Source organism: Mya arenaria, chromosome 6 (assembly GCF_026914265.1).
Source record: "Mya arenaria isolate MELC-2E11 chromosome 6, ASM2691426v1".
Lineage (NCBI taxonomy): Eukaryota > Metazoa > Mollusca > Bivalvia > Myida > Myidae > Mya > Mya arenaria.
In genome coordinates this window covers 19,840,229-19,865,189 of record NC_069127.1, presented here as the reverse complement: position 1 = coordinate 19,865,189, position 24,961 = coordinate 19,840,229, and the positions used below count along the sequence as shown (strand labels likewise).

At 33.2% G+C, this 24,961-nt stretch overlaps 1 protein-coding gene across 6 annotated transcripts in view; it reads left to right on the top strand.

Annotated features, from left to right (window-relative positions):
* The first annotated feature begins 9,945 nt into the window (after nt 1-9,945).
* The window catches only part of LOC128236745 (uncharacterized), a 34,206-nt gene continuing 19,190 nt past the window's right edge, over nt 9,946-24,961 (top strand). For 2 of the 6 annotated variants that reach the window (XM_052951836.1, XM_052951829.1), the window contains exons 1-16: nt 9,946-10,104; nt 12,238-12,318; nt 13,622-13,750; nt 15,681-15,794; nt 17,951-18,064; nt 18,652-18,765; nt 19,582-19,695; nt 20,067-20,198; nt 20,670-20,843; nt 21,045-21,229; nt 21,427-21,582; nt 21,840-21,978; nt 22,435-22,557; nt 22,799-22,923; nt 24,037-24,342; nt 24,693-24,903. In XM_052951836.1, the coding sequence (XP_052807796.1) occupies nt 10,005-10,104; nt 12,238-12,318; nt 13,622-13,750; nt 15,681-15,794; nt 17,951-18,064; nt 18,652-18,765; nt 19,582-19,695; nt 20,067-20,198; nt 20,670-20,843; nt 21,045-21,229; nt 21,427-21,582; nt 21,840-21,978; nt 22,435-22,557; nt 22,799-22,923; nt 24,037-24,342; nt 24,693-24,903 (2,317 nt within the window). In that variant the 5' untranslated portion in view covers nt 9,946-10,004. Of the gene's footprint in view, nt 10,105-11,820; nt 12,130-12,237; nt 12,319-13,621; nt 13,751-15,680; nt 15,795-17,950; nt 18,065-18,651; nt 18,766-19,581; nt 19,696-20,066; nt 20,199-20,669; nt 20,844-21,044; nt 21,230-21,426; nt 21,583-21,839; nt 21,979-22,434; nt 22,558-22,798; nt 22,924-24,036; nt 24,343-24,692; nt 24,904-24,961 lie in introns of those variants that run through there. The other 4 variants (XM_052951830.1, XM_052951834.1, XM_052951831.1 and 1 more) reach the window with 4 other exon arrangements.

Below are 24,961 nucleotides of genomic sequence, written 5' to 3'. Positions count from 1 at the left end.
CCGGGGTGATAAGGACACAGAAAGGCAAGCAGTGTTATCGCAAAATAATGAGATTCAATATAGAAATGTTTAAGGGCTTTAGCGCATTATAGATAAAAACGAAATACCATAGATTTAGGTCAATAAAATGAACGTACGATAAAGGACTACCCATTTAGACCAAAACAAAACTGCATTATATATCAGTCTGTGATCCCCTGTTGCCGAGTGCTCAAAACTCTACCAACCACAAACCAAGGAAAATTTTCAACATGATTATCGGAACTCTATGAACCACATAATTAGGAAAAATCTAAATTGAACCTCACAACCATATACCTAGGAAAGTATTAATAAGGCTCGGTATTCTACCAACCACATACCTAGGAAAGGATTACTTTATGCTCGGAATTCTTTCAATAACATACCGAGTAACGGTTAAACATGAGATTCTACAAACCATACTCAGACAACATACCTACGAAAGGTTATTCATTACGCTCAGAACAATATAAACCATGTACATACGAATCACGGACGAAGTTCGGAAGTCTATAACCACGTATATAGGAAAGGTAAAACATGAGGCTTGGTATTCTACCAACAACATACCTAGAAACGATAAAACATGGGGCTCTTCCAACCACATACGAATGGCAGTAAAACATGGTGCTCCGAATCATACAAACAAGGCACATACATAAGAAAGGTTCAATATGGGACTCAGAGCTTTACCATCCACATTCACAAGGAAGATTTATAATGAAACTCTACCGACCATATGCCAAGGAACACTAAAAGATGCGGTTCGAAACACTTCCAACAACATTCCTAGGGAAGGTTCAAGATGAGGCTCATAACTCTACCAACCACATACCTAGGCAATTTTCAAGACAAGGCTATGAACTCTACAGCAATTTACATAGGGACGGGTCAAGATGAGACTCAGAACTGTACCAACCATATACTGAGGGAAGCATAAACATGAGGCTAATAACTCTATAAACCACATACATAGCAAATGTTTAAGACGAAGCTAGGCACTCTACCAGCCGCATACTTAGGGAAGGTTCAATATGAGGCTATGAACTCTACCGACCACAATTATAGGTAATATTCAAGACGACGATAGGAACACTTTCAATCAAAATCATAGGATAGGTTCAATACGAGGTTCTGAACTATTCCAAACACATATAAAGGGAATGTCAAGCTAAGGCTCGAACATCACGAACCACATACATAGAGAATATTTAAGATGAGGCTAAGAACTCTCCCAACCACATATAAAGGGAAAGTCAAAATGAGGCTCGAACATCAGGAACCACATACATAGAGAATATTTAAGATGAGGCTAAGAACTTTCCCAACCACGTATAAAGGGAAGGTTCACGATGAGGCTCGAACATCAAGAACCACAAACATAGGCAATATTTGAGATGAGGCTCAGAACTCAACACACATCTAGAGAAGGTTAATCCTGAGGCTTGATATTCTACTAACCAAATAGGCAGTGACGGACAAAATTAGAGGTTTAGTACTCTACAAACCGCATATGTGGGGTAGATAAACCATGAAGCTCTACCAAACAAATACGAAGGAAATGTTAAACATGAGGCTCTGAACTCTACTTACAGCAAACCTAGGTACGGCTAAAGATGAGGCTCGGTACTCTACCAGTCACATACTTAGGGAAGGTTTGACAAAAGAAGTCCACCAACCACATATAAAGGAAAATTAAATCTGAGGCTCTTAACTGTAACATCAACAAATATAGTGATGGACAAATATAAGGCTCGGTATTCTATCGCAGTTCTACGAGTCACATATCAAAAGACTTATCATGAGGAAGGGAATTCTATGAACCACATATCGAGAATGTGTAAAACATGAGGCAGACAACTCGACCAACGACCCATAAAGGACAAATTTATCATTAGGCTTGGAATTCTAACAACAAACTACCTAGGAGAAGGGAGTAAACATAAGGCTCGGAACTGGAAAACCACATGCCTTGGAAGGGATTTGGACCCTACACAAACAGGGATGAGAAAGAATAGGATCGGAACTCGACAAACCACATGCCTAGAGGGAGTTTTATATGAGGATTTGAACTCTACCAACGAATAATCAACGAATAACAAAGGCAAACATAAGGCGTGACATTTTACACACTTTTCACATTAGAAGCGTTAGACGTAAGGCTACCCTACCAACTCAAATCTAAAGAGGTTTATATATTAAACTCAGAATTATTACAATAACACAACGAGGGAGTTGTATACAGGAGAGATTTGAACAATATACCAATCAATATGAGGGTTAGACATGAGGCCCCGAAAGCTACCAATCATACACTTCGGAAGGTTTGCAACTATCTAAATACCAAACACATAGGTAAGGTTTAACGTGCGACTTTGAGAAATCTTTAAATGTCCTACCTAGGAATGGACTAAACACGATGAGGAAAGAAGTATCCATCGGAATTAGTGTTGAAGGGACAAAACCACTATTAATATTTTCTAATGCAAAGGTCCAGACGCTGAAATTTTCTTACTAAAAAATAAACAATATCAAAACAGAACGAAAATAGTTTTCGAACGACTGAAACACGGTTGTTATCTAAACGAAGACTTCCACGATTGTTTAACGACAACATATTTTGTTTGATAAATTATGAATGTCAAGAAAATTCAAAAGTTTTCCAAGGATGAACGACACTTAGCAACGGTCGAATATTGATAAATTCAGTATTAGGAAATAAATATAATATATGTATATATATATAGATTCGTATATCCCAAGCCAACCAAAGACTTCGAACAACCATTTGTCAAACACTTTGTTCGGAATGCCAACATGCATTTACACCATGTTTTACCAGCTAGAGACGGAATTGGGCGATCAGTTAACCGCTAATGTGACTACAACCAAACATTTGTCGAACACAAACAATTAAACAATACTATGAAAGCTCTGAAGTGACTAATTCAAATATAAATACATATCATATGCGCAAGGGAAACTGAACAAGAGATACAAACCTAAAAATACCATATAAAACGTACAAAACACCACAAACATACCACACACGCATCTTAATATGTTAACGGATAAATAATAAGATTACCGCCCTGGATCGATTTGTGAAAACAGTTAACAACGTTGACACTATCTGATTACTAACTGACGGTTGATAGAAAACAGCGATGAGTTTATATTTCATGTGACTAGGGCAATACATCCGGCAACAATGACGATGAACAAATACAAGGTAAAAATGTGCAATGTTGAAATATTTGTCTTTTTTTCTTTGTTTTTGTTATGTATGTATCGCTAAAATTGAACACTCCTTATATTTTAATGACAATGCTACCACTCTTTCTCTGCCTGCCTGTGACCGTTTGCTTGTGTGTTGCCTTTCGACATCTATATATGCATAATTAACTGAGATTTAATTGGATTGTAGGAAGTGACAAAATTTCTATAGTTTGATTGCATATTTCTTTCTGCCTTATTTGAAGCACATGTGTATTAATAAATAATTTGCATAAAATGGTATGCAAACCTGATGAGCTGATATCAAGGTCATAATTCGCAGTATAGTCTGGTCGACATTGACACTTGTTACCGATACATTCCGTGTCTTTAACTTCACAACCGAAAGTGTCATTGCATTGATCGCCAATTATACTTTGTTGTAAAATTATACAGATATGTTTACATATAACGGTAAGTATTTTATTTGTAAGTAAGTGCTTATAATATTATAAAGTCGGTGTAACCTTTTAAAAAAGGAAGATTCATTGACAAAAAGGTAGTACGAAAAATATTAGATAGGCGCAGTATCATATTACAATCATTAAGGAATACCATGTACACAATGTTTATGTAATGGTTTCCTTCTATAGCGCAACGCATGACGCACAATTTATACAGATATTACCCACAGCTGCTTAAAATATGTAGAACAAATTCTAAAATCGAGTTGAACAGAATGTATAAATAATTGAAAAAGGCAAACCGCATTGTTTTGGTAGGTATATTTACTAAAAAGACTCAGTAGCAGTATTTTGGTGTTATAACAAAATATTGTGTTCAAGACTCGAACCTCGAGTAACACTTAAATTACCATTTCAATACTTTTTACACTATTATACCGTACTGTTGATTTTTTTTATAAAATATCCTGGCGTAAAACTTTATAGGTAGCTTTACTCTGAATTATTTTTGTTTTTTGATTAAATATCAATGTGTGTACATCACTCCAAGAGATGCTTAAATTACATTTACCATTCCAACACATACCTGTTTCGCAAAAATCTCCAGTGAAACCATCTGTACAAATACAATCGTACCTTGCCACACCATCGACGCATGAGGCATTATTCATACACATATTACCAACACAGTTATCATAGTCTGAAACGTGTAAAACAAATTCTTTAATTATAGCAGTATGTGTATTTATTGAAAAGGTCAAAGGTCATAACCGTGTTATAAAGCTTTACTCTATAAATTACTTTATAGTATTTTTGCGTTGTAACTGATTATCCTGGCAGGTACAACTCTTCTACAACTTGTCAAACTAATATTACCATTAAAACACATCCCTGTTTCGCAACAATCTCCAGGGCAACCATCTTCACAAATATATTCGTACCTTGTTACACCTTTGAAACATGTGGCCTTATGCATTCACACATTATACATAAAAATATTTTATTTGGATAGTAAGCTTTACTTTTTACATCTGTTTTACATGAAATAATGTATCAAAGTTAAGATAATCTGAATTAAAAGACGCCGTGTTAAAAATATTTGATTCGGAATGTTATTGGCCATGGATTCATTTCTGTGGGTAGTAGGGAGATGGACTTAGTGATAACATATCACTAAACAGGAAACAAAATTTGACAATTCGAAAGTATTAAAGCGGCACTCTCATAGATATACAATTTTATATCACAAATATAAAATGCATATGCATGGGCAGGGTTATGTTCCATCGCACCCCGTCTGCACATGCGCAGTAAAAGCCCGCAAATATATAAAACAACTGGCTTCGTTTTGACATTTAATCCCTACATACTCCTTTATGTCTGAAAAGGTGGAAATTGGATGTGAAAGTTTTCTTATCACAATGGTCGATTCGGTCATCCGTTTACTACAATACATTATTCGTCAATTTGAAGAATACAAATACAACTATTACATTCATTGATATATAAAACTGCACTTTTGTTGTTTGTTCTTCTATATATCAAACCATAATAATCCGTGAATTGTTAAGGCACCACACTTCTCACGAATACTTTCTCTTGAATTCCACTTAACTTCAAAGGACTTCAAATATTTTGATGGTTTTAAGGTTTGAAATCTATCCAGAAGCACATCTTTTTTAAAATAAAATCTTTGTTTTTATTAACTAACATTTTTCACAGAAAGTAAATGTATTTATATACAATTTTTAGTACTCGCTGAAATAGGTTGTTGGGACTTTTTGAACTTTTTTTCTTATAACGAGATGGTTAATATTTTGAGTTGTAAGCTGTAATAATGTTACGATAAAGTTTGAATTTAATGATAAATAAAAAGCAGGTCATGATATTTCTAGAGATTACACTACATAATACAGCTATGCCAGTTTGATTATATTTATTGATCATTTCATCAATTATGTATTTTTTTCTGGAAGAAAATTTATTTCTCGTTATTCTGATACTAAATTGATTCCAAAATATTAGAAAATGAATGATATAAAGGATTTTCTTTGTCTCTTGGTTGATATCATTTTTTTCAAATATTCTAAAATTGGGGTAACTTTAAATAATATTCTGCAATATTACAGATATATACAGCTTTGTCAACTCCTGTTTAAGTTCAATGTCTAAAAGTTTGTTTTTTTACCATAAACTGACAACAACAACAATTTCGCATTAATATTGGGTCACAAAAAGCGATCGGTATACAAAAAGGGGCAATGGTTCGAACAGAGCAAAACATTGATAAACCTAATTTGCCTTGGATTAAGACTGATATTCAAGACAAAAATTAATCAAGAAATTGAAATAAATGTAGACACCTAAACTGGCTGTTACTCAGTCTGTGAAAATATTCAAAATCAATCGGAATGAATGTCTAAAAACATTTGCAAACTATGTTCAAGTTTTTCAGGAAGATAGTCGTTTCAAACCTTTTCCTAAAAGCAGAGATATTATAGGAATAAAAATCATCACACATTGCTCGCTTCGTTTATAATACAAAATGCCAAAATATAAAAGGAACTCGCTTGCTCGCTCCAATATTGTTTGGCAATTATCCAACAAAGTTGGTTTGGCCTTGTTGCAATTTAAGTCCTTGAATGAACTAATTGGGCGAAAATGGACATGTGTTTTGAAGGTAAAAGCACATTTTGAAATGATCTACAATGAAAAAATGCATCAAGTTGAAAAGAAAACAATACGCTTGTATATTGTAAAGTTATCATAATTGTATATAAAGCACGTTTTTTACATCGGTACAGCGGTCAAACGTTAAGTTGTTTTCGTAAGCATTGGTTTTTGCATATTTTGCCATATAATTGATGTATCGCATAATTCATGGTACTGCATATTTTGAGTAATTGCCTGCAAATTTCATACTAATTTTTCGCCCGGAACCTAACTGTCGGTATTGACTTTAAACTACAAATACAGATATAACTTATTGTCGGAAAGTGCACTGCATAGGCATTATAACTCCTAAGCAGGTTTTGGTTTGGATTGATTGACCTTTTTTCATAATTACTTTTTGCTGGAGCATATCTAGGAAAGTATCAAAATCAAATTTTAAATACAGGATAGATGTTATTTAGGAGAAATGCAGTGCACAGTAAACATTTCATAGAATATTATATTTGTTTCAATTTATATTTATTGTTATCTCTTTTTAACCCGTTACGACTCAACAACCTACCGTAGTTGTCACTCTTTATCTGGTAAACCACCCAATTTAGAATAATTCAGAGCGAGTTCTGACAGTTAGGGTTGATTGAATACCTATGCATCTTTAAACAAGCTTTAAAACCTGGAAGAATAGTTTAAATCCAATAAATTCTACTTCTAGTATGCGTACACGTTTGACCTTTCAAATGTGTATTCAGTAAATTGACACCATAATATTTTTTTGTAATGCATCCATGACCTGTTGAATTAAAGTTACTATCGTGCATAAATTGTTATTGTTATGAACATACATACATAGATAACCGTTGATTTAATTTGAGGAATGCTCATAACATGTTTGCTCTAAAGCATGAGTAAAAAATAAACTATAAAACATATTGTTAAACAGTTTCTCCACGAACCGGCATTAAAAAGAAAGCAACGTCATCAGCGATCAAAATTTACGGTTATCAACGTATTAAACCCTTTTCAAAAAAGGGGTTATTTTTTTAACGTAAACTAAAAAAAATAAAGTACCATCTACACTGTAACCAAAAAAAATATATTAAATAAAAAACTTCTACTTTCACATCAATACAAGTGGCATCATTTCGTCAGAACATTGTTGCACACTCGTTTATATCTGAAATGTGTAATATGTGTTCCTGCCAAACATTAAGGGAACGCGGAAAATAGTTAAGACATTACAAAGGAATAATCCCGCCTTGCACATTAAAAAAAATTGCCCCTAGAAGTGTGTATTCGCCATTTATTTCGAAGTTGATCTTTAGTTTGATTACTATGCATGTCTAAGAACAACGCAAGCATGACTTACCAAGGTCACAGAGCTCTCCCTCAAAACCAGGGGACCAATCGCATTTAAACGAAAGGGGTGTGAAGGCAAGATGCACTGTTTTTGCAAGGCCCTGATAGACATTCGTCGATTGCTGTTTCAATTGAAAATAAAGACGTTTATGAAATGCTTTCCCAATTGAATAGAGATTTACTAATGTTTGTGAGCTATTTGAAATTTGGAAACATCATTTTCCAGAATTGTTATCATGCCATAGATAAAATCGATGCATTACACTGGAGCCTGTTACAATTCCGCTGGTATCTTTTAATTAAGTTATTTGACTATATTGTTTGTTTACCGATATAAACATTTAGCTATATGTATACAAATAAAGACACGCTGAACGTTCTGTTTGTCCTTTATTGAGTGCATGTCATGCTTTAAACCTCATACCATGAACAGGCTGATATTGAATAGTTTGCTATTGGACCTGTCCAATGTATTTATCAGTGTTCTGCAATGTTTATTTAAACTTTATTGTATTTAAGGACGATTAACTTTAATGTACATACACTGTATTATAACTTATTTATTTTATCTACATTAAGCGTATAACAAATTAACCACTTTAATAGATGTTTCAGACTTGGCTGAAACATAATTCAATCATTGCCATTCAGATCAATATCAAAATATACCTTTTAACGATTTCAGATCAAGAGTGTCGTTCAAATCTTATACTCTAGCGATTGAATGCAGGGAGGAAGACGTTGATTAATGTTATCCAGTATTTGATTTACCATTGTTTTAAAGTGTGCTAGTGTTTTATAGTGTGTCAATGCCAGCAGTTATGCACATTTAAAAATCTGAACTTCTTAAACTTATGTTATAGCCATTTGTACTAATCCATTAAACTTTGCCATACCATCGATGCCTTCACACATTTGTTCATGTATAAAAACATGTTTATAAATATATTCGATTCAGTATTACAATGTTCATTTATCTAATTTTGATTGAAAGGTCAGCTTATTTTTAAGTAAGTATAAGAAAGCTAAATTTACCTCTATGATATTATTAAAATGTATTAATCAATATTTGTTCAAAATTTTCTAGCATTTTCTATCTATTCGATGTAAAATGTTTTAAAATGATCAAGATTCTGATAGAATTTAAGAGATAATTAGTACAGCAGTAGTAGTGATAATAGTAGAAGTAGTAGTAGTGGTAGTAATAGAAGTAGCAGTAGTAGTAGTAGTAGTAGTAGTAGTAGTAGTAGTAGTAGTAGTAGTAGTAGTAGTAGTAGCTGTAGTAGATGTAGTAGTAGTAGTAGTAGTAGTAGTAGTGGTGGCGGCGGCGGCGGCGGCGGCAGTGGCAGTGGCAGTGGCAGTAGCAGTAGCAGTAGCAGTAGTAGTAGTAGTATAAGTAGTAGTAGTAGTAGAAGTAGAAGAAGTAGTAGTAGTAGTAGTAGTAGTAGTAGCAGTAGCAGTAGCAGTAGCAGTAGTAGTAGTAGTAGTAGTAGTAGTAGTAGTAGTAGTAGTAGCAGCAGCAGCAGCAGCAGCAGCAGCAGCAGAAGAAGAAGAAGTAGAGGTGGAGAAGTTATTGGTCCAATACCTGCAAAGCGAACTGAAATCGGGCACCTTATATTATATTCCAATAACACAGAAAAGACTATCCCGTACAGTTAAAGCTGCACTCTCACAGATAAACCGTTTTTTATAACTTTTTTTCTATTTTTTTTTTCTTGGAATGAGAAAGGTTTGCGTAAATATCTGCAAATCAATGATATAAGATTGCTGATAAAAATCAGATCGTAGATTTTCATATTTCAGTTCGAAAATTAATGTTTTATAGCTTAAATTGTTACTAACGGTTTTAAAAAAAACAACATCACTTTTTGAACTTAAATATAAACACTGGTTTTCTTGGATTTTTGCAAACTTGGCTGGTTCAAAGACAAGCAATAAAAAAGTTGTCAAAACGTTTAATCTGTGAGAGTGCAACTTTAAATGTTAAATTCTTTGTTATCGAATGCATCGTGTATTTTTAATTAGCTGCTTCATTTCATTATAAGACATAATCAATTTGTAGATAAATGATTAATATTTAGCATTGTATAACGACTACATTAATACCAATGATTTAACCCTTTGTCCTAAACTTGGAACAATTGTGCTTGCCTCGTTAAGTGTCTTATAAAGCCATTTTGAATTATGTTTCGTTTCAAAATTCATTCGATAAATATTAAGATTTACTTAAAAGGTATAACATACTTTAAATAAAAAGTGATAATTTGCAGGCTTATGAATAAATGTATAATAAGGGTGACGTCATTTTTACACTTGACGGTGATTAATTGTGCAGCCTTATGGGGTTCAGCATACGGGCAAATTGGCGTGACTGGTAAGTGATAATAGTTGATAAAAAGTAGTAAATTTTAAAGAATACATATGTAAAATATGTTTCAAATCTGTTTTCTTAAAAAATCTTTGCTATAACTTCGCTAAAAAGGAATGAAAATTATTGAGTAAATGTAACCTTTAAAATGGTTTATCACTTGACTTTACCACATGAAATCATTTTGTTTACATTGTTATTGCTATTAGTAGGTATAAAGTCAAAGTCATGGCCAGAAATAAAATGAAAACGGTTCGCACAATACCCTGAAATATGATTGACAAAGGACCGCGCCATTCTAATGGTGCGAATGGCGTTAACGTTGTTAATGTTGTGGATAGGGCAAATGTTGTGAATATTAGGAATGCCGAGAATGTCATGAATGTCACGTTTGTTGTTGCAAATGTCGTGAAAATTACAAATATCGCGCATTTCGTTGATGATGTGAATTTTGCAAATATTGTGAATTCTGTTTGTGTCGCGAATATCATGAATATCTCGAACGTTGTGAATGTTGTGTATGATGTGCTCATATCGAATGCCGCTTATGTTGTGTGTTTTTTTAAGTTTGTGCATGATTTGAATCTTGTAAATGTTTCAAATGTCGCGGGTATTGTTAATGTTTTAAAAGCCGCTATTGTCGTTTATAATTCTAATGTCGCGAATATTGTATTTCACGCAAATAATATTAATGTCGCAAATGTTGTAATTGTAGGAAATGTCGTGAATGCTTGAATCTCATTAATGTTGGAAATGTTGTATATTTGGCAATTGCCGTCAAAATTACGAATATCGAAAATGTTATACACGTTTTGAATGGCATACACGTTGTAAATTTCCTAACGTCGCGAAGGTCGTGAATGTTGCGAACCTCGTAAATGTGTCTCAAATGTTGCAGGCGAGGCAAATTAAATTCACGAAAGTCAAATAATTTTGCTCATAGCATACACATATCGAATGTCGTTTAACCCTATATTTGAATGATGATTGTAGTATGCCGTATTTAAGCCTACTTCACTCAGCTTCATATGGCATTACCTGTTCATGGAAGTACATTGTTACAATGTTTTACTTCTTAGGGTTATTTCGGTCAGCCTTAAAGCTGTAAGCTCTCAAAGTCCTTTCGCATTTGGAAGTTCGCATATAATTATTTTATTACAACACACACACACACACACACATATATATATATATATATATATATATATATATATATATATATATATATATATTATATATATATATTGTGCGTAGGCATCGATGGTGTTGCAAGGTTTAATTGCATTTGTGCAAACATAGGTTTTATAAGTTCAAATATTAAATGTGCATACAAATTGAGCAGATAGTTATCCTTAACTGTTCGCACTGTCATGCTCTAAAATTAGTGTACTTAAAACAATAGTATTTCAAAGACTCGATAATATTAATCAACGGCTTCCATCCTGCATTAAATTGCTAGTTTATAAGACCACTGATTTAAACGACAAACTTGATCATACATCATTAAAAGGTATGTTTTGATATTGATCTAAATTGCAATGATTTAATTAGGTATCAGCCAAGTCTGAAACATCTTTTGTTTTGTAATCAGGAAGTGGTTGATTTGTTAAACGTTTAATGTAGATCGAATGAATTATGCGCATATTCATTTATTACAAATAATTGTCTTAGTACGGTTTTCCATATTCCAAATAATGCGCAAATGTAAAATTCAATGTTTGAATGCGGTTAAATAGATAGGAGTGTGTATATCTTACAGACGTTTTACTCTTGCAACAAAGGAATACTAAACAGGGTGCATCACACGGTTAAATACACTTAAAATAAAGAAACTTCACGCTTGAATTTGGACCATTTAAGTAGAATAATATGCAAAAAGATGTCCGCAAACACGAAATTATACAGGATATAACAGAAGAAAAGACAGCGGTAGAAAAATACTTGCTGCAAATATGAGAACTGTTAATTATACGGAATTCTTCATCTACGTCCTGGCTTTGCTGATTCAAAGAACAACAAGCATTTCGATACGTAAGATTTGTTTAGCTCTCATAATAAAGATGACACTTTTTCTTTCGTGCATTTGTAAGATCAAATGTTATTGAATGAATTTTTCATTTAATATAAATTTCGTTCTAGCTTGCACGAATGTGGTTGCCGGCATATGTGAATGTACTGGGGGATTGATCTCTTCGGCAGATGGTACTCGGTGTATAAGTGGTTAGTATATTATAAATCGCATTTATTGCCTCGGAAGTCGTACGTATTGTCAAATCTTTCTTTAGCGACGCATGATTGACGTAATTTACTGTGGTAGGTCATTTTCCGCCGTTTAATTATTTCCTATCATTATGGTTCTCAAAAACATGTGATTTAAATTGAAATGAATTTTGCTTTTAATGTCAATGTCAATGTGTTTTGTTTCTATACATGTTTTTGTTACGATTAGCTTTTTATGCTAAAGTCGAATAAATTTCCGTTCGGTTCTGTTCTGTTCTGATCTGTTATACACTTAACGAACACTTCCTTCTTCTTGATCTTATAAAACAATACAAACCTTCGTTTATATCCCCTGAGGACACACCAAATTGATATTTCGTTCCGCGGATTTACCGCTCCTATTTTTTTGAAAATGTAAAAAAAAATATTTTTTTTTGCGCCCGCACCTCCATTTTAATCGCCAAGCAGATTTTTTCTAGGTAATAATTTATTAAAAGGCTAAAAAATAATCAAGTATAATTTTTTACGCAAGTTTTCGTGTTTTTATAAAGGGAAGTTACCGATACGTAGTGTTTTTATACTGTATATCGATCGGTTTAGCATGGTTTTCAATAAATTCAATCAAAATGGCGGCTTCCGGTATAAACAATGTGGCTCAAAGTTTGGAAATTAAATCTTATTTTTGACAATAAATATGTTTTGAGCATGCTTGAAGTCATTGTTGATGGTCTCATGCACTAAAGGATCATTATTTAAAGCAATCATTATGCAATTTAAAGCATGTGTATCTGAGACTGGTAGCGATTATATTGCGTAATTAAGTGACTCGTTTTGAATGGAAACGTACTATTTTATTCAAGTCATAATAGAAGGGACCAAAATTTTACCTCGTTACGACGATGCTGAAGATGACAGGTCAACTTAACTGGAACATGAGTCATTGTTTGGTCCAAACTGATATATCAAGCTCATTTTTTTTTATCAAATTCTGACAAAACAACAGTTTTGAACAAATATCTTTTCACAAAGTCTGGTGCATTACAATCCCGGATTATGCTGCAAATAAAAACAAAATATAAGGTGATAAACTTAGGCTTACTTATGTTGAGGTATATCTGGTCTGGATATACCTCAATACAAGTAAGCCTAAGTTTATCACCTTATATTTTGTTTTTATTTGCAGCATAATCCGGGATTGTAATTCACTTGTGCATTGTAACCACTGCCCCGCCCACCCCTCGCCCTTGTTCCAGGGGTATACCGGGGACAGCATAGGCAATGGACTGTGTTTTTTACCTTTCAGGTGGCCCCGCAGTGCCTAGTGAATGTTGTTTTGTCTTCATAATGAAAATAGTCGGGAATGGGCCTGGCATAGTTATTCGGGGTTGCGGGGCCATTTGGCAGGGATTTTACCAGCAGTGTGTCCCTGCAGGTCGGGTAATTTAGTCAAAGTCTATTCCGGACTTAAGGGGGGAGGGGCATATACAACTGGCTGGTGCATAAAAACATCTAAATAACAAAAAAAGTACTCTGAAAAATACCCTTGTTCTTTTTGTTTTAATAAGCACATGTCATTGCATTTCCTGTGATAATAAAAACAAAATTCAGTCGATGTTATATGGAGTATGATGTTTGATGATGCCTGTGTAAGTGATCGTTTTTTTACAAATCCAAAATCATTTCTAAGTTATGTCTAAATACAGTTGCATATGATGTTAAACTGATTCAGGTAGAGTTATATAAGTCGTTTCAAACTGTTTACTAAAAGCAGGGTTATTTATTATTATGAATGATCGTCATATTAAAGTACGTTTTAATTATATAAGAAATTAGATTTATCCATATGTTTGTTCTAAACACGGATAAATAAGTAGTATGTATTCCGACATTTTCCAATGTCCATTAGAGGTTCAGTTCAAGATGGCATTAAAATGGGTTTAAGGGCAATTATTTTGAACAATCTTTCTTATTTATATTGAATATAAGGAAAAATATATTTTTCGCTCTTCGCTCGCTCCGGTTTTTATAAAAACTGACAAAAATTTGTTTTTATTTTTTTCGCTCGCTCGCTCCAATTTTTTTTGGCAAAAATCCGTGGAACTAAATATTAATTTGGTGTGGCCTGAGTAGTGCATCAGTGAATGATATCTCGAACACTCTTTGCGTTTTGATTGTAGTTTAACATATTTAAAACCTTGATTCAAGATTGATCTTGTTTTCTAATCATTCATGCATTCGTTCGTTCCGTTGTTAGTTCGTTCTTTCGTTCCATCCTCCCTTTACTCACTCACTCACTCACTCACTCACTCACTCACTCACTCACTCACTCACTCACTCACTCACTCACTCACTCACTCACTCACTCACTCACTCACTCACTCACTCACTCACTCACTCACTCACTCACTCACTCACTCACTCACTCACTCACTCACTCACTCACTCACTCACTCACTCACTCACTCACTCACTCACTCACTCACTCACTCACTCACTCACTCACTCACTCACTCACTCACTCACTCACTCACTCACTCACTCACTCACTCACTCACTCACTCACTCACTCACTCACTCACTCACTCACTCACTCACTCACTCACTCACTCACTCACTCACTCACACTTAAGTTGAATGTACACACGACTTCTCTTTAGTGCTGTAGGCCGATTTTGATATTGATAATTCCATCGCAATATCTTTATATATCTGTACAACTACGAAAAATCTAACTGCTAACTGTGAGGGATGTCGAATTGCCAATATATATAATTTCCTACGTTTGAAATAATGAATAAGTAGAAAAAAATCCTTAAGTTGATGTAGGTGGCATGTTGTTAGTTATGTACGGGTTGTTTTAGGCGCTAAATAGTCATTAAGCTTCGGAGGGTTTGACTGACTGAACGGAGTTTTGTTTATAAAATAATTTTATGAATCATATTAATGTATTTTGGATAATAAGTTATCTGTTTGGATCAGTAAAAAATATCATTTAAGATTATCGATTGGGTTTTAATTGTTTTGTGTTAGCAAATATCATCGTTTCTTGAATTAAACATATCAAAGAATAATATTTCTGGAAAAACAAATATCAACTTACATATTGATTGTTTAAACGTTTAATATGATATACAGAATTGTAAATCCACATGTATATATAAAGTGATACTAGGTACTTCATTCAATAAATCAATTTTTGAATTGATGGTGTTTTCTTAAGAGACATGGAATCCTTAAAGGAATAATAATTGTACCGTGCACACGAAATCATTTCAGTCAAAATTGAAGTGATTCAACTGCTGATGGCAATGGGGGATATATAATTTGCAACTTGGATTTTAACTCTTCTTTACTATTTTCAGACTTGGATGATTGCAATCCACAACCGTGTCAAAATGGCGGTACGTGTATTGACGGCCAAGGAACATACACATGCGAATGCGCAGCCGGATATGAGGGGACAACTTGTGTGACAGGTAAGCTAGTTACACGTTGAAACGACTAATTAAATTACGTGAAAAAAGTTGACAGGGACTACAATGTTATTCTCTAATCTAGATAATATTCTATTTCAACAGAAGCGATATTGTTACCAGATAAACGACATAATTATTTTTAAAGCGCATTTGGGTAGCTGGGACCAACAAGTTATGGAAAGCTTGATAATGCAGCCTATTAATTTTTATTTCGGCCATTCATTTAATACAAGCAAGTTCGATTACAACTTTATACATTCGCACTATATAAACCGATAAAACAAGGAATTACTATTGAAAGTATTTGATAACATAGTTATGATGATAACGCGTGAGCGGCTTTGACGGGTTCCTCTGTGAGCACAGTATGTATATTTATCATATGCAAAGATAACTCAACATATTATTGAACGTAAAAGAAAATAAAAGTTTTACAAATCACATCAATACTTGATATTTACTAACGTTTTGAGTCGGAGTTTGAGACTTAATTCTCAAAACTTTCTCTGCGTCGTTGTGAAATTGTTATGAGAAAAGCATTGATGAGCAAAGATATCGCCAAATATATAATAAGACAAGATTACTATTATGTACGCATTTACATTTATGTCAAACTACACCGTATAAAGAATATATTTTACATACAATACTGTTCTTTTCTATTTTGAGTCTCAAAGTCAGACACTTGAACCTAGGCTCAAAACGTTAAACATTTGTAAGAAACGCAATGACCCTCTTCAATATTAGTTCATCTCTGTTTAAGTCATCATTCCTATCTTTAGCTACCAAGCGGTCAACATGACACAGCGTTTATTTTCATTTGAGCTTCAGTGCCTTTACCGGCAGTTGTCGATTTAATATTCTGATAATAGATGAAACAGCCAATCGATTTAGCATATGTTTAAGATTGTCCAAAGACTTGAATAGTGATTATCATGGAATCTGCATTTCCCTAAACTCATATCTAACTTGGTACCATCATAGATCAATCTCTTTAGACCTAGGTCAACCGCTAATTGCTATTGCAAGAACTGTCCAGGAAATAGTTTAATTACGTAGGCTACTAAAACTCTGTCAAAAGGTTTTTTTTACGTCACTGAAACTATTGATTGACAATCTCCTTTTTATGAAAATAAATTCAGGAAAATATTCTCCTTAGTATTACGTGAGGTAAAAGGTATCCCTTGAAGTAATTTAACTATTAAAATGCACTCTTACTCCCAAATAAGATTTACCACAATTTATATAATTGTTTTGTTATACCAAAAAGAATGAGTAAATGTCGAAAACAGTGGTTTTTATGACGGATACCGAGTTTAATTTGAAATAAAGGTGCAGACATTACGGTATTTCTACCTTAAAAGACGACAAATTAATTACCTGTAACGAATATAAAAAGAACAATGGATGACGTCACAAACATTTTTAAATGGTTAATATTGTCCAATCAATAATCATTTAATATAATATATTCAACCAATCCAAAAAAATACTGGAATTATACAATTGGCTGCTGAAAGTGTATTTTGGTACTTGTATTGAAAACTGTTGATAACATGGTTATAATGATAATATGTTGGCAATGAAGCTCATTTTAGAATTTTAACACGTATTTTGTTTCTATGTAAATTTCAAAATTAATGTTTATTTTCAAAAGAAATAAAATACAATGCTTGTCAAGTTTAGTATTCAAGAACGCGAACCCTTTTATGTTCAGTTATTAGCTACAAGCAAATCAAGTGAGGATCATCAATTGTATTGTTTTTAAACAAATTGTTTGACTGCAGTTCATATGTTCAATTTTCTAAAATTATGCACTGATATTGATGTCGATTTTATATTTGTTTACATTACTGTGCACAACGCCATTGAGTATATTTATAAAATTAGGCGTTTAATCAAATAAACAAGTTTCAAGTTTAACGGCCAAACAATATTGTCGTAATATTTGGTTCGTATATAGTTCTTATAAATGATTCCAATGTAAAAGTGGGTAATAAAAATCCATTTAACAAAAGAACGAACATTACACAGCATCTATCAAAACAAGCAATAAGAGATACCAAGATACTTTTTAAAAAACGCAGGTTTATAAGTATGTATCTAACAATCGTTTTTTAACCAATTTCAATACTGGGCTATGCTTCTATTAACAGATATAAACGAGTGCGCGTCGACACCCTGCCAGAACTTTGGCACGTGTAGAGATGGGATTAACGGATACACGTGCACGTGTATGGCGGGCTTTAATGGACCGCAGTGTCAAAACAGTGCGTATATGTGTACATGAAATAAATTTCGACACTCACGGTATTTGATCCCAATGAGTGTTTTTAAATGTAATTGTGTATTTTCAAAATAGTAGAACCTTTGCAACAGAATGTCAAATAACAAACAAAAAGTACTATTTAGATACCCGTTGTATAATTAGGCATGTCTTTGTCTCGTGCTATAAAATGAGCTTGTTAACCCCTTATCAGGTTGGTATCAATAATTTGGTTATTATTTGCTAACTACTGAAATACTGATAAAATCATTACAATAATAAATGAAATTGTTGCAGTTTATTCGTTTTTCTTTATTTCAAGTGAAGTCGGGCGTGAATTTACATATTTCGGTATCTCTTACGGCCAAACAATATTGTCGTATTCTTTGATTCGTATATAATTATTCTAAATGATTCCAAAGTAATAGGGAGTCCCTAGGAATCCACAATATACATACTTTAACATTGGCTACCGTAATGAGAGATGCCACGAGAACGCATTATCTTATTAACATAACAAAACAACACATTCACTTAAGCCTGTTTTTTGTACATGTAAAAACACGTTCACATTTGTCATTAAACATTCAGACATCGACGATTGTGCGACGAACACGTGTCAGAACAGCGGCAAGTGTGTGGACGGTGTCAACTTTTACACGTGCAATTGTTTTGCTGGGTACACAGGTTTTACGTGTCAAACTGGTAAGATGAAGCAATAAACCTTTAAAATATGTTATATTTGCTTATAACAGAACAAATTTTTATTTCGTTTCATATTAAAGAGGCTGAAAAGAAAACGCGAAGAAAAATCGCTCATTTGCCAAAGTCAAATTTCAAACTTTACTGTTTTTTTGCTCCTAAATCAATTTCAAAATAAAATGCCTATTTTTACAAATACATAAACCACACTGCTTGTCAAGTTTAGTAATTAATAGTGCACATCCATTCCTGTTCAGCAATCAGTCACACGCAAATCATGTTAGGAAACCAATTGTAATATTTTCATTAATATTGATTGACTATAGGTCATATGTTTGTTTTTATTCTGAAAGTTACTGATATAGATTGCACTGATATTTTAAGGGACTGATTCTTGAATAATTCAAAACGTTTTAATGCTTTATTTGAATTGTTACGATACTGATTTCAATTTATGCGATACTTATAAAAAAAAACACTTATAATTAGTTCATAGCCAAAGCATTTTGACTTTGGAATGATCAAAGTGCTATATTCATAAAATTCTTTTAAACATAAAACGCAGATGCGTATGTGCCTATTTAACAAAAAATAATGTATAAGTACATATTCAACATTCGTCGCATAACGTCGGTACACTATGCTTCGTTGTGTACGCCTTGTATCGGAAGTAACTGCCTTTGTTGTCGACGATGTTATTTAAAACAAACAACAACGAAGATAAGAAAACAAATGCCAAACTTGAACCAATATTAAATTTTGTAGTTTTTATTTATCCCTTCTTAAAATATATCTAGTCAAACAGAGATATATATACAGATATAAACGAGTGCGCGTCGACACCCTGCCAGAACTCTGGCATGTGTACAGATCAAATTGACGGGTACACGTGCACGTGTATAGCGGGTTATATTGGACGGCAGTGTCAAAACAGTAAGTATTTGTGTACATTAATTACATTTTCGATACTTGGGTTTTTATCTCATGAAACTTTTAAAAAATCGTGCGTTTTTAAAATTGTAAGATTTTGGAAACAAAAAGGCAATGGTACTATGAAACTCTTGATATTGTCTAACGCTATGTGTCCCTCACTATTTGAAAATAAAAAGCAATGATGCAAATTATTGCTTTTTCATCATTTCAACTAGCAATGTTTACCTCTTTAAATATCTATTAAAATGTCAAAGGAATTTTATAATGCGCTTTATTTGTACAGTACACCGTGTTTGGAAATGAACCTACGGTATGTTCGAATTAATATGCGTTGATAATTATTAACCTGATTAGTTGATATTTTGTTTCAGAAACAGGTTTACACGATATTTGCGTCAGTAATTCAGAATGCTATACAAACAACTCTATATGTTCTGGAGGGGTTTGCGACTGCGCTGTTGGTTTTGATAAAGACACAAACGCCGACACATGCACTGTAAAAGGTACACCTACGCTAGTAGTAAGTAGATTTAAAAATAAATATAGATCCCATCGAACCAAAATAAAAACTTTAAAGTTTAAGAATAGCACGTTCGACTCAGGTGCAGCTTCTGACGTCCCATTTTACTACTTTAAGCAGTTTTGTCTATTTTCTGAACCATTATCTTAATTCTATTTATCAAGATGGACCGAAATTTAAAAAAAGTACCCTAGACGGACGTGGTTTACTGACCTGATGGCAACAGAGTAGTCCTATATCGAAATATTCCCTTAATAGTCACATTATTACCAGTCAATATGTTTATTTTTATTGCATCAAATAATAAAATTGAGTGTATACCTTACTCGGGAAAGCATCGCTCGGGTTAGCATTGCTTCCGGCTTATGCAGCCTAGTGTTATTTGATAAACATAATATGCGAAACGTGTATACTATACAATATATATTGTATACTTTATTTGAAAAACAATCAGATTGTGGATCTGTGCCTTTAATCTCTCACGGCCAATATTTACTGCCTGTCCCCGAAAATACGACTCACGGCTCGAGTGCAGAGGTGCAGTGTGACATCGGTTTCACAACCAGCCAGTCCAAAATAAGATGTTTAGCTTCTGGCTTATGGGAACAATCAGCATGTACAAAATTAGGTAAAATGCGTTTGATAATCCAATTTCTTTTTAATTTATCCATATAACAATTAGATCTTGTACTTATTTCTACGTTGCTAGGTTCACAATATTGGTCTATTTTCTTCTGGTGTAATGAATGTTCTATAGTTTGTTGTGAATGAAGGGTTTAATATTATTTTTTAATTGATTTAATAAATTATTCGCTTATATTGCTTTCAGAATCATGTACTAATTACTTAGTATCAGATGTGTCTGATAGCCAGCTATCGGCTTCTTCAATTTATGCGTATAACCATGGGGCTAATAGAGGAAGACTTAATACACCGTTTGTCATATTACCGGATGTATCTTATCTTAGTGGCGCCTGGTCTGCTCTTGTTTCTGACATTTCCCAATATATACAGGTATTTTATAGAAATATTACGGATTATCAGAATCGGTATAGTCACATTTACTCGGGCGTATTTAGTTTTTTATTATAACTGTTTACAGGTACATATAAAGGTATATGTGACTTATTATTTAAGTCGATTGTTTCTTGACTCTTCATGCTTTTTATAATTGTTTTTATAAACATTTTACCATTGAAACTACTTGACAGGTTGAGTTAGACGAATCGAGTCTCATTCGTGCTGTACTGACTCAAGGAAGGGATACAACCGATGGATTTAACCAATACGTAAAGTCATACAAAGTGTACTTCAGCAGCGACTGTACACACTTTGCTGAAGTTGTCTCACCAAATGGATCGGAAAAGGTACAGCCAGGCTTTACAATTATCAAAAGTTGAAATTTATAGGCATGTATAAAGTATCAAAAAGGTACATCAGGAGGTCTAATGGTTTTATAGACATACACCCCTCGCACAAAAGATCAATATTTGAGTCGAAAATGACTCAATATCTGGTTGTTATTCAGGAAATGGATTCGAGAGCAATGTATTTTAACATGAATTAACAGAGACTATATATCCTATAACAGGTATAACGTTTTTGTATATGTATTGCTTTACAGATTTTCCAAGGAAATACGGATACTGAGACAATAGTAACAAACTATCTGGATCATGAGTTCTTGGCCTTATGTGTCCGTATACATCCGATTGATTGGAACAATCACATATCAATGCGGTTTGATCTTATAGGTTGTGCAGGTAAAGAAACAGGCTAATGATTTTTAAAATTTGTATTGAATTATTATTATATTTGACGCAAAATTTACAAGCATACATGCTTTAAATATTCCGTATTTTGTAATTCTGTTTGCATTTGATAGTTATCTGTTGCGTAATGATTTAAGAGATGTTGAGTTAATTTATGTATATCTAAAACCGGTTGAAATCATTGGTCAAGTTTAACTGAGTTTAATGGCAAGTTCCCAAAATATTAGCGATGTCGATAGGTTGATATTTGTGGAATGTTTGATGCGTCATGTGTTTCGTGTTTGGCTTCTCGTTTTATGTTTGATTTGTCTTGGTCCTTTTTCATTTAAACACTATCCTTTTCAATTTTTAATTTTTATATCATTGGGTTTCAACTGCTATATGGTTATTGGTTTTCAAAACCTAATCCAAAACGGGTCTGAGTTTGATCCTGATTAAATCTTACAGCAGGTGACGTGAAGAACTGTACATCTAGCCGTGATTGTTTCACAAGTGGGTCGCAATGTATAAACAATTACTGTTCTTGCAAGACTGGATTCTACGACCATGAATCACATACATGTAATTCAAGTATGTAACTTTATGTATTCTTAAGTTGCTTTTATTTCGTAATAATCATTTTTTCATATGCCTCGTCAACACAAAGTGTCAATATTTCTCTCGTGGCTACTCCACTCTTGTAAAACAGCTTTTGATGCACACACTGTGAAATATATAACAATCTGAAACTAAACAAACAAACATATTCTATGTCACAATGATGTACGGATAAGTGTATACTAACCATGTTTAAAGCATATGTTTATTTAAGTGCCTCTTTTGCCCTCTGGTCTCGACTCGAACGACACTATTCTTGAACATGACCAACGCTGTAGCAAGGAAATACGCTTTGAACCGGGTTTACCTGTTGGAGATAAATTATATGACACTCTGTATGTGAGTACAATTTGGATGCATATATCTTTTTAAAGCAAAGTACAATTTGCAATGCCATGATATACACTTATGTCATTGTCATGTTTTACATTTTAAAGCACCAGTAGTTGACCATTAGCATTTATATTGTATATATCATTGACCAATGATGGCTATTCAAATAATCCTGTCGTTGGCGTCGGCGTCCTCGTCGCCGTTCGTTTCAAGTGCTTTAGCAATATTTTATTTGAATTTAGGCCATCAGAAAACTACGGAGAGTAACTATACATGACTCTTGATACAAAAATGTTTTAAAAGTTAATTAAAAAATGATTTATGTTTTTCGACATATCTCAAACTTGGTCAGTGTAACTGACAATATTTCACGTAGGTGTTCATAGCCATCCGACAAAAATGTTCATTACCCGAAAGTGATCCTTAATATAAATTATTGCTCGTTATGAACATAAAAATAAGTCTGTTTTACATGTGAATATTGTTCGTAGTCATCTTGTTATTATCGATACAGTTATTGCCATAATACTTATTTTAGGTTTAAAGGCAATTAGACAATTAAATTGAACATATCTGTACAATCCTCAAACAATTAACCACGATTGACTATGATAGCTTGGTCAAAAATGTTTTGAACTTTCGTCATATCTCAATAATCGATATGCTACTGATAAAATACTTCACTTTAACATTGAAGGCGTGAGAAAAATAATGCAAACATGGTGTTTTAAAGAAAATAGTGATTTCCTAAATACATAGGCATTTGTTCAGCGTAACTCATATTAATACCATTCATAATATATTTATTATGGATATATTAGTGTAAGAGTCAGACCTGCTGCAGGGCACTTTTCTTATTTATTGATTATGATTGAATGTAACTATCATGCACAGATGTATGTATAACTGTACGTTTCTTTTTTATTTAATTAAAAATGCAAATAAAACTGAAACAATCTAACTAATGAGAATGTTTGCAATAGCGTTATATTATTACGGTCATATACCATACATAATAATATGTTTATATCTAAAAATAAACAACACCAAATGTTGCTTAATGTAATACTTTAAATGAATCATAATCATGCACTAACCAATTGTGTTTTATATTCATAGATATGTGCAAACGGTTATGCAAGCATTGGCACTACGTATGATAATCCAAATCCGCCCAGAACGCCAGATACATTTGATGAAATGGTTATTATAGCTCCATTTTATGTTGACACTTCGAATGGAACCGTTTCATACAGAGTCATTGATATTTTACAAAACAGTGACTTACGTCGAAATGAAAACGTAAATACATTGCGGAGAAGCGTATCCCTTGTAAGTGACAACAATGCATTTGATATCAAGTTTGCATTGATTGCAACCTGGTCGAATATGATTCCATATCAGAAGATATATGAAGACGAACAGGTAGTGTTTGCATTTATTTAACTATAATTATGTAAAGCTTACATTCGGTTTAAATCATTGATCCATGTAAAAAACAGCAAGTAGGATTCAAAACCAGGATCAACAAAATAAACAGTTCCAACTCGTTTTAAAATTAGTTAGTGTTATGTAACCACAAAAACAGAAAACATGCAGTTGTTCGTTAAATAAGAGACTCGTCGAATGAAAGAGATGTATTTTAAAAATTATCATTGAAAAATACAACTGTAGTTTGCGTTATACTTATAATCGTCATGTTTGTGTCCGTCGATATAAAGATGTAACTCATAGATTTTCGCTTTATATGGTATGTTTCTCACCATTTGTTTTAGACAAGCACTTTTCAGTTGGCTATTGTAACCGACGGCCGAATGACATATTCCATCTTCATTTACGGTCAGAGGCAAATGCTATGGAATGTTCAACCCAAAATCAAACCCGATGTTTTCACTGGAATAATCAGAAACAATCAGTATATTTATAAAGATGTGTTTTCGTTTGAAACACCAATTCTGCGAATGGATCGTTATGCGAATATTAAAGGTTTGTATATTGATAGATAAATATATTCAGACTTTATATTTCAATGCCAACCGCATGT